We start from the raw sequence: 11428 nt of genomic DNA, 5'->3' as shown, positions 1-11428 counted from the left end.
CTAAAACATTGAGAAGGACCAAAATATCTGTGGAGAATTAAATTAATTCTGTAGTTTCTAGTGTTGAGTGTTGCTAATATTCTTAGTAAATAAACATAAAAACCGAAAGTCAGTACTCACAGAGTAGCAAACAGAACCAGGAGTGCTCCATTTTGACTTCCTGATGAGTGTCTGTCTGTCTCTGGTCTACAGTTCTACATATAAAAACCTTTACTTCCTATATGATGAGAACATATGTAGATCACTCCTCTTTACCGTCACATACAGACAGATACGTTTTACTAACTTGTCTTATGCTTTAGCTACATGCCATATTGGATACAATGTCTGTTCTCAGATGAACTTCTCCCTTTGGTTGGCTGTATATTTTCTGAATGTCATATCTTAGTGGTTGGCTAAATGGGCCCCACGTAATGGGATCTATTCTAATTTTGGATGACAGAAGAATGGGAGTGTAACGTGGTGAAGGTGTGGAGGAACCAAGCACAGGCTGACTTGCATTTGAGTAGTTGAATTTAATGAAACCAATCATGAATTGCAAAGAACAAACTGAATATAAAGCAACAGGGCTGAATTTATAACAGCAAAACGAAACTCAATTACATGCAACAATTAGCCACGATAACCGACAAGTGAGGGGAGCAGATTAGAACCATTTAAACACATAGTGATTGAAGACTGGGACCTGGTGTGGGTGATTATGGGAGACCAGACAATGAATGAGTCCGGGGTGAGTTCATGTAGTGATGGGAACTGGGAGTGCACCGTACTATGACAGGGAGATTCAATATCTGAGATCAGAGCTGCATGTTTGCTATCAGAATGTGTAGACACCTGTTACGCATATAGATGACCTGTAGATTTGATTAAGCCTGGACTCAAACCTTGGTGCACCCACACACACACACACACACACACACACACACACACACACACACACACACCCACACACACGCACACTATTGTTATATCGTTATGGGTATCAGAAAAATAATATGCATATTCCCCAAACCTAACCTTAACCTCAATAACCTGGCTATAATGCCTAAACCTAACCCCTATTCCTAACCCTGCACTCAACCTTTAAAACCCAAACCTAAAAGTAAACCTGATTCTAAGATCAACCATAATTGGAAGTTTGACTCTAAACCCTCAAACTTGGACTTTGTGATCATGTGGACCTGTAAAATGTCTTAAAAGCTGATTTGTCATGTTTTTATGTTTTCATGAGAACTTCTTGTCCTAATTAGAACTGTAAAATGAAAATGCCTACATACTTTATTCTACCCTTTTGGAGACCTAGCTTTAACACAACCCAAACATTATTGTTAATACTTAAACCAAAAAGTAACACCGCTTCTAAGACAAAGCCCAAATTAAACCCCTTATTTTCCAGGGCCTCTCATGAAGTCAGTCCTGAACACAATTCTCACACTTTACTAAGGTACCAGTATGTATACAGCATGAAGAAATCTCTGACTAATGAACAAGTCAACCACTAAACTCCTGGGTCCTGACAGTTAACTGACAGCGGTTTTAACACATACACTTCTGGAAGTGTGTATGTGTTAGTAATTGGGTGTGTGTGTGTGTGTGTGTGTGTCAAAACCACAGTTTGAAAGCTGTATACATTTTATACATACAGTTACCTTAGTGATGATGTTGTAATTGTTTAATAGTTGTTTTGCTTTATGTTTGTCACCTCTATCAGGCTAGTTGTTTATGTGTTGTCCATGTTTGGGTTAATTTCTCTATTCAGTGTAATTTCATATTTTCTGTCTATTATAAATAATAAAATAAAAATGTTTGCCAGCTGAGGAAGTGTGAAACAGCTGAATGAAACAATTTCCTGTTCACTGGCCAGAATAGTGAGGTCACACAGTGATGAGAGACACCAAGAATACTGTGTAATAACTATAGTTTATTGTAAACGCACGGTATTATGGTAAAAAAGGCAGGGCAGGACCAAAGGAAAGAAAGTACAAGTAAAACAAACTCTAACTGAACTATCCTACTATAGAACAGCTAGGCTCTCTATCTACACAAATACATGGGGAGGTCCACCCTGAATCTGACCCAGTGTGTGTAGACAAGTCAGTTCTAAAGGAAGAATTTAAGCCCATGGACATCTGGCCTGTATGAACTCCCTAAGAACATTCCTCTGACCAAGGGATAAACACAGAACATCTCTGTAGAACAAATCATTTCACACTGAGTAAAATGAACAAATACCAACACAAGTACACACAAGAGACCACTAGTAAACCAGAATGTATTACATTCCCACAGGAAACACAGGACGACTGCTCTCTTCTAAGGATGAACATTCCACATGTACCATACCATACCATCTTCTTCCGCTTATCCGGGGCCGGGTCGCGGGGGCAGCAGACTAAGCAGGGATGCCCAGACTTCCCTCTCCCCAGACACTTCCTCCAGCTCTTCCGGGGGGACACCGAGGCGTTCCCAGGCCAGCCGGGAGACATAGTTCCTCCAGCGTGTCCTAGGTCTTCCCCGGGGTCTCCTCCCGGTGGGACGGGACCGGAACACCTTCCCAGGAAGGCGTTCCAGAGGCATCCGAAAAAGATGCCCAAGCCACCTCAGCTGACCCCTCTCAATGTGGAGGAGCAGCGGCTCTACTCTGAGCTCCTCCCGGGTGTCCGAGCTTCTCACCCTATCTCTAAGGGATCGCCCAGCCACCCTGCGGAGAAAGCTAATTTCGGCCGCCTGTATCCGGGATCTTGTCCTTTCGGTCATGACCCAAAGCTCATGACCATAGGTGAGAGTAGGAACGTAGATTGACTGGTAAATCGAGAGCTTCGCCTTGCGGCTCAGCTCTTTCTTCACCACGACAGACCGATACATCAACTGCATTACTGCAGAAGCTGCACCGATCCGTCTGTCAATCTCCCGTTCCATCCTTCCCTCACTCGTGAACAAGACCCCTAGATACTTAAACTCCTCCACTTGAGGCAGGCACTCTCCACCAACCTGAAGTGGGCAAGCCACCCTTTTCCGACTGAGGACCATGGCCTCGGATTTGGAGGTACTGATTTTCATCCCCACCGCTTCACACTCGGCTGCAAACCGTCCCAGCGCATGCTGAAGGTCCTGGTTAGAAGGGGCCAACACGACAACATCATCTGCAAAGAGCAGAGACGAAATTGTGTGGTCCCCAAACCTGACACCCTCCAGGCCCCTGGCTGCGCCTAGAAATTCTGTCCATAAAAATTACGAACAGAACCGGTGACAAAGGGCAGCCCTGCCGGAGTCCAACATGCACTGGGAACAAGTCTGACTTACTGCCGGCAATGCGGACCAAGCTCCTGCTTCGGTTGTACAGGGACCTGACAGCCCTTAGCAAAGGACCCAGGACCCCATATTCCCGAAGCACTCTCCACAAGATGCCGCGAGGGACACAGTCGAATGCCTTCTCCAAATCCACAAAACACATGTGGATTGGTTGGGCAAACTCCCATGAACCCTCCAACACCCTGTAGAGGGTATAGAGCTGGTCCAGTGTTCCACGGCCCGGACGAAAACCACACTGTTCCTCCTGAATCCGAGGTTCTACTATCGGCCGTATTCTCCTCTCCAGAACCCTGGCATAGACTTTCCCGGGGAGGCTGAGAAGTGTGATCCCCTATAGTTGGAACACACCCTCCGGTCCCCCTTCTTAAAAAGAGGGACCACCACCCCGGTCTGCCATCCCAGAGGCACTGTCCCCGACCGCCACGCGATGTTGTACAGGCGTGTCAACCAAGACAGCCCCACAACATCCAGAGACTTGAGGTACTCAGGGCGGATCTCATCCACCCCCGGTGCCTTGCCACCGAGGAGTTTCTTGACCACCTCAGTGACTTCAGCCCAGGTGATGGACGAGTCCACCTCTGATACCTCATCCTCTGCTTCCTCAATGGAAGAAGTGACAGCGGGATTGAGGAGATCCTCGAAGAACTCCTTCCACCGCCCGACGACATCCTCAGTTGAGGTCAACAGCTGCCCACCTCTACTGTAAACAGCGTTGGTAGGGCACTGTTTCCCTCTCCTGATGCGCCGGATGGTTTGCCAGAATCTCTTCGAGGCCAGCCGATAGTCCTTCTCCATGGCCTCACCGAACTCCTCCCAGGCCCGAGTTTTTGCCTCCACAACCACCCGGGCTGCAGCCCGCTTGGCCTGTCGGTACCCGTCAGCTGCCTCAGGAGTCCCACAAGCCAACCAGGCCTGATAGGATTCCTTCTTCAGCTTGACGGCATCCCTTACTTCCGGTGTCCACCACCAGGTTCGGGGATTGCCGCCTCGACAGGCACCGGAGACCTTACGGCCACAGCTCCGAGCGGCCGCTTCGACAATGGCGGTGGAGAACATGGTCCACTCGGACTCAATATCTCCAGCCTCCCTCGGGATCCAGTCGAAGCTCTGCCGGAGGTGGGAGTTGAAGATCTCTCTGACAGGAGACTCGGCCAGACGTTCCCAGCAGACCCTTACAGTACGCTTGGGCCTGCCGAGTCTGTCCAGCTTCTTCCCCCGCCATCGGATCCAACTCACCACCAGGTGGTGATCAGTTGACAGCTCCGCCCCTCTCTTCACCCGAGTGTCCAAGACATACGACATACGTGCACTGATGGACACCCTTATGCTTGAACATGGTGTTCGTTATGGACAAACTGTGACTAGCACAGAAGTCCAATAACTGAACACCACTCGGGTTCAGATCAGGGGGGCCGTTCCTCCCAATCACGCCCCTCCAGGTGTCACTGTCGTTGCCCACGTGGGCTTTGAAGTCCCCCAGTAGAACAATAGAGTCCCCAGTCGGAGCATTTTCCAGCACCCCTCCCAGAGACTCCAAGAAGGTCGGGTACTCTGCACTGCCGTTCGGCCCGTAGGCACAAACAACAGTGAGAGACCTATCCCCGACCCGTAGGCGCAGGGAAACGACCCTCTCGTTCACCGGGGTAAACTCCAACACATGGCGGCAGAGCTGGGGAGCTATAAGCAAACCCACACCAGCCCGCCGCCTCTCACCATGGGCAACTCCAGAGTGGTGAAGAGTCCATCCTCTCTCAAGGAGTGTGGTTCCAGAGCCCAAGCCGTGCGTAGAGGTGATCCCGACTACCTCTAATCTGAACCTCTCAACCTCACGCACTAACTCAGGCTCCTTCCCCGCCAGCGAGGTGACATTCCACGTCCATAGAGCTAGTTTCCGTGTCCAGAGATCGGGTTGTCTAGGCCCCTGCCTTCGACTGCCGCCCGATCCTCTTCGCACCGGACCCTTATGGTCCCTCCTGTGGGTGGTGAGCCATGGGGGAAGGCCCGGCCACCAGGCGCTCGCATACGAGCCCCAACCCCGGGCCTGGCTCCAGGGTGGGGCCCCGGCTGCGCCATACCGGGCGACGTCACGGTACACATAATTTTAATCATCATTAAGGGGTTTTTGAACCGCTCTTAGTCTGACCCGTCGCCTAAGACCTGTTTGCCTTGGGAGACCCTACCAGGGGCATATAGCCCCAGACAACATAGCTCCTAGGGTCACTCGGGTACTCAAACCCCTCCACCACGTTAAGGTGGCAGTTCTTGGAGGGGTCCAAGTGAACATCTGGTCTGGACAAAACCAAGACAGTTCTAGACTAGCTCCTGAACTAGGCTTAACTAACCGTAACTCTGTGTTGCAGATTTGTCCCATAATGTAGAATGAAAATCCATTTATTTCATTGACACCCTTGCTGACATTCAGATTTATCTATCTTTCATTTTTATGATATTTTGTAAAAACAAATGAATAAAAATACATTATAAAAGGCCTGACATTATGAAAATAGAAACTACTATAAACACATCTTGTAAGAACTACAGCACCAGAAATAATTTAGAGACAACTGCACCTTTTTCTTTCAATTCCAAAAATGCTGAAAAGTAAGGTTTTGGCGAGAGGAACAGAACCGTTCAATTTTTAGTGGTCTCTTAATTTTAACCCTTCTATTCCTCACTCAAAACCTTCCTTTTCAACTTTTTTGGAAAGGACAGGAAAAGGTACAGTGGTCACTTAATTATTTCCGGAGCTGTATTTTGAAGGTGTTATTTCTGGGTGCTTTTTTCAGGATGTATCTATTCGTGCCACTAGAGGGCAGCATCGTCATTGTGATGGGGTCAGATATCCGGGGCCATCAGAACACAGTGTGGTAAAAAAAAAAGTATTACTTATAACAAGGCCATTGGACTTTTCTCGAGGACCCCAAAACAGGAACATACACATTTTTGTTGTAGTCCTGGAGAATCGAGAACATGCCCAAATAAGATTTAAGATGAATCAATGCAGCCTTGTTTTCCCCCTTTCTCGTAATCTATTTCTCTCTCCCTCTGTCTCTCTGTCAGTCTCTCTTTGTCTTTCTTTCCGTCTCTGTCTCTTACTCTGTTTTCTCTCTGTCTCTCTCTCACTGTCTCCCACTGTATCTCTACTGGGCAGGGAGGAGCTAATATCAGTTTGCTAAAGTGAAACTGGAAAACTGCTGTTGAGAACAGTATGGATCAGTGTCCTGACAGAATCACCAGAGCTTTCAACATGCTGAGGTAAGTAAAGGGTTCATCTGTATGTTGCTGATGTAGAAAAACACTAATTTCAGACTCACAGGTGTTGGTGTTTGATGTGTCCTAACCAATGACGTCCTGCAGCCTTCTGCTGTCTGATGAGCTGTATCATTGTTCCCTCTGTCTGGATGTGTTCAAGGGGCCAGTGTCCATCCCATGTGGACACAACCTCTGCAAGGCCTGTATAACCAGATACTGGGACAGCCCTGACCCGTGCCGCTGTCCCACATGCAATGAGACATTCAACACAAGACCTGACGTTCCTGTAAATATGGTCATTTCTGACATGGCTGCTGGGCTGAAGAAGCTGGTTCTGGTTGAAGCCACACCCCTCACCCCAGGACAAACACAAACCAGAAGTCTTACCAAACCTGTACATCTGCACTGACACAAAGCTCACTGCCACCAAGTCCTGTCTGGTGTGTCTGGCCATAGACATAATAAAGAGTAGACGCCGCATCGACCGCTACTGCCTACTGGCGCTGACGAGCCGTGGGGCCGCCATCTTGGACCGGTCAGCCACTCCACTCAATGTAATCTGTTTTGGCAGGTGAAACGAGCTGTCAGCGCATTTAATTGATCATACCTCAGTGAATACCTTACTGATTTTCACACTGTTTTTTTTTTTTGCTGCAAAGGTCATACATGTAGCTATGATACAGGACACATGGTTCAGCGTATTTTAATATTCATAGTTTTATATTCATCAAAACTGTGAACATAATCCCCAAAAAGGGAGAAAAACAAGAACATTTCCAGTTTGACTATCATTCTGATTGAAACACCTAATGTGTAAATAGTGGCAGTAAAGTCAGAAATATATATTTCTCTCTCTCTCATTTCACAGCCCCCATCCCAACATGCACACATGGGTCCCAGTCTAAAATAGCAGGATGAAATGAAAAGTGACAGTTTTTATTTAAACTGCACATTTACTTTGTTGAAACTCCCTTGAAAAGTCTGCAAACTTAATTAATGTAGCAATTTTCAAAACACAGTTACAAGTGCTTTTCAGAACCCAGAGGGAAAGAGATCAGGGCTAAGACAATCACAAGGACATAATGTAAAGATAAACTTCATTATACACAAGCTCTCAAACCCAGTGTAAGGCAAAGGAGACCAACATTTGGATTCCTGGAGACACACCATGAGGCTAGAGTTCATGAAACACAAACAAACAGAGGTATTTACAGACCCACCATCACTTACAGCAGTATTCACATAAAATGTGACAGACCACTGTTTTCAGGCAGTTTTAAGCCATTGCTTTCAGTTTCAGTGTTAATCTTGTCAGAATGATGAAAGATATGACATAAAGATACTGTGTGATGAGTAAGGTTAAAGTACAGATATAAAACTTAGAATTAGTTTTGGGATGCTGGAATTTAGGATTAAAGTCTTGAATTGTCGTGGAACCACACACATGCACACGCTCTTCCTCGTGCTCCCTTTCTGCAGTTCAAGAGAGGTGACTTTGGTAATGTGGTGCAGCCTTATTTTGAGAAACACAGGCACAACCAATGACAACAAGTCAGAATGATGGTTGTCGATGCCAAACTGAGTCTACTCAATGTGTTCCCCAAGCAGAAAAACATCTTCCGTTCCAATCTCCTCCCGGACGATGTGTGTGACTGTCGACACCTTAGGAGCTGGCATTGGTGAAGCTTGGCGGATCACCCTCTCTGCAGCACTCAGCACCTTATTAAAATAATAATTTTAAAAAATACATTATATTTATATAGTGCTTTACACAGGTGAGACACCACACCGAAACATCAGGCGGCGGAAGATGGCCTGGAAGTGCCGATGGATTGTTATTCCAGCCTCCTTATATGGAAAACAGGCACCCAATACATACATTACTCACAAGACAAAGATATTCATTAGGTATTGTGATGTCACGAGAGGCTGTGTCCTGGAAGGGTGCTACATCCCCCTGAGATGGCTGCAACCATGAGCAGCTATGGCTCTATCTGCTGGTGGAGTCGGGAACTCCACCCGTCAAAACATGGCATTCCCGCACACCTGAGACTGATCATGGTTTGATGACCTGAAGGGTTTTAAGGACCAGAGACACTGTTAGTGGGAGAGGGGTTTTTGTTGGGAGACAAGCTGCGGGTTGTGCGTTCTGGGAAGGACCAGACAGCTCCAGTATCGTTTCCAGTGAGGAAAACGGAAGGCTGGAAACACCACCAGACATTAGAAGGACTTACAACTGGAATAGCCTCGGGCTAGGACACCCAGTAAAGTAAGGTTGAAAAGACTGTTTACTTACCTGAGGAAATCAGGTTTACCGCCAAGAAGAAGCGTCATTTAAGTTTTCTGTTGAAGGTAGACCTGACCCTGAGTTACCTTTTTGAATTTGACACGCTGTTTCTGTTAATTCCTTAGAACTATAATAAAATCCTTGTTCATACTTGAGCTTTGTGTCCTCGCACTAATTGAACAGTCCCGCTAAGAGCTGTGTAGCCTCTCATGACGGCACAGTATATTTTCAAAATTGTAATTAAAAGAACACCAACCCTACCTGACGCTCTGATTGAATTAAATAGGAGCTCCAAGTGATCTTGGCTGAACCTGTAGGTGAGCACATACCGCTGAAATAAATAATAAGCTTGTTTGAAAACCATTCTATCAGATGTTCTGTTGCCTTTATTTTAAGTGGGGTGGGTATGAGACATGAGAGGTAACTTACTTTTGTTAGGGTGAATTACACGTGAATAATACAGTGTTGGGCAAGTTACTTGGAAATTGCAGTGAGCTAAGCTATTAGTTACTCTGTCATGAATAAAGCTTCACTACACAAAAGCTACCACCCAGTCAAATGTAGCAAGCTAAGTAACACAAACACAGCAGTAGGCTAGTTCATTACATAGGAAGCTATTTTAAGTTGTGCTAATTTCACATGACAAGAAAAATAGCTTGTGTGGCCAAGCTACTTGGTAAATAAAGGAGTTACTACTACTGAAAAGTTACTTGATTCTGGAAATGGTGAAGCTACCACCAAAATACTAAGTTACTAGCTAAGCTAGTACTGCCCAACAATGATAATACTGTCTTATTTATATAAATATATAATTAGCTGGCCAATGTTATACCTGTAATATTTGCTTTATTTCTACAATAGCATTCTTGAGTCAGTTGTAATCTAAGTCAGTGTTATAGAATATGACTTATCAAGTCTCAGTTCGCTGGGTGAACACCGGCTGGTGCAGTAAACATAGCCTAGCTAGCTGGATATGATTTTCTCTGGTAATATTCTAGTCACAAAATACAACCAATAATATGGTAATGTTAAATCTTACTTGTGAAAAGTAATCCCCCGAGCCCTGCTTTCGATGGTCCGCCGATATGAGCAGGAGTATGCTCCACAGTGCTCTGGCATCGTTGCTTCTGCTGCTACGCAAATAGGAGTATGACCGGTCAAAGATGGCGGCCGTATTTCTCGCGCCCCAGCAGCCAAAGCGGCGTCTACTCTTTATTATGTCTATGTGTCTGGCCTCTTACTGTGAGACTCTCCTGGAGCCCCACCACAGGGTGGCGCTGTTCAAAAAACACCAGCTGATCAACCCTCTGGAGGACCTGAAGCAGAAGGTCTGCATGAAGCATGACAGACCCCTGGAGATGTTCTGTAGGGAAGAACAGACGTGTGGGACAGTTACTCACATAACTGTACCAATGTCAGAAGAGTGTGAAGTGACGAAGGCTCAGATGGTGAAGACTAAGCTTGAAGTTCAGAGGATGATCCAGGAGAGGCAGCAGAACTTAAAGGACATCCAACAGGCAGTGAACCTAAGCAAGAGAGACTCAGAGAGAGAGATCTCACACAGCAGGTCTTGGCTGCTATGGTGCAGGTAATTACGAAGAGCCAGGCTGAGCTGATCGTGGAGATTAAGAAGAGACTTGAAGCAGAACAAATGCAGGCTGAGGTCTTCATCGAAGAACTGCAGAGGGAAGTCACAGAGATGAATAGGACAGACACTGAGCTGGAGAAGCTTTGAAATGTTGAGGACCACTTCAGTCTACTGCAGAGCTGCCCGTCTCTCTGTTCCTGGCCACCTACCAGGGACTGGTCTGAGATCAGTGTTCACAACAGTGTGTGTGTGGTGACTCTGAGAAGAGCCATGCTTCAGCTGGAAGAGACTGCAAATAAAGAGATGGAGAGGTTTCCTGAAGTCAAGCTGAAGAGGATCCAACGGTACACAGTGGATGTATCTCTGGACCCTGATACAGCAAACAACCAACTAATACTGTCTGAGGACCGGACCAAAATACCAGTTGGGAAGACAAAACAAGACCAGCAAAACCTGAAAAACCTGAAAGATTTGACACTTTTCGCCACGTTTTAGGAGATGAGGGGTTCTCCTCAGGTAAATTTGACTATGAAGTGCAGGTGAAGGGAAGGACTGGCTGGGCTGTGGGAGTGGCCAGAGAGTCCATCAACAGGAAGGGGGTTAATCTACTGGGTCCTGGGAATGGATCTTGGGCTCTGGTGTTGTGGGATGGAGAGTACCAGGTTTAACCTTTTCACGCATGAGTTTCAAATAATCCTTACTGACCCCCCAGCGTGAGTTTTTTTGCACGTGACTTCAGTACTCTCCAGCATTTGAACTCATGCCAGCATTTGAACAGTCACCTTGCTAGGTAAGGAACACTACATGCATTGCATTGCAAGCTTCTCTCGTTGACTCGAATTCTAAGAGCTGCAAAAAGTTGGTTGATTTATAACTGTAGCTAGCTAGAAAACGTCAGCTAACCGCTAGCAAACGTCAGCTGCCCCGCTAGCTAACAAATCGTGACCAGTAATTCAGTACAGTGAAAATGAATAAACTATATGAAATGC

General features: G+C 46.3%; 1 protein-coding gene across 1 annotated transcript; it reads left to right on the top strand.

Moving 5' to 3' along the window:
* The first annotated feature begins 10068 nt into the window (after positions 1-10068).
* LOC114829702 (E3 ubiquitin-protein ligase TRIM21-like) lies at positions 10069-11107 on the top strand. Its single transcript, XM_034288892.1, is given in 3 exon segments — positions 10069-10371; positions 10485-10886; positions 10889-11107. Coding segments are annotated over 3 exon segments (924 nt in total).
* Positions 11108-11428: the final 321 nt, after the last annotated feature.

The sequence above is a fragment of the Esox lucius genome, chromosome 20 (genome assembly GCF_011004845.1).
Source record: "Esox lucius isolate fEsoLuc1 chromosome 20, fEsoLuc1.pri, whole genome shotgun sequence".
NCBI classification, from domain to species: Eukaryota; Metazoa; Chordata; class Actinopteri; order Esociformes; family Esocidae; genus Esox; species Esox lucius.
This window is presented reverse-complemented; position numbering and strand designations above follow the sequence as displayed.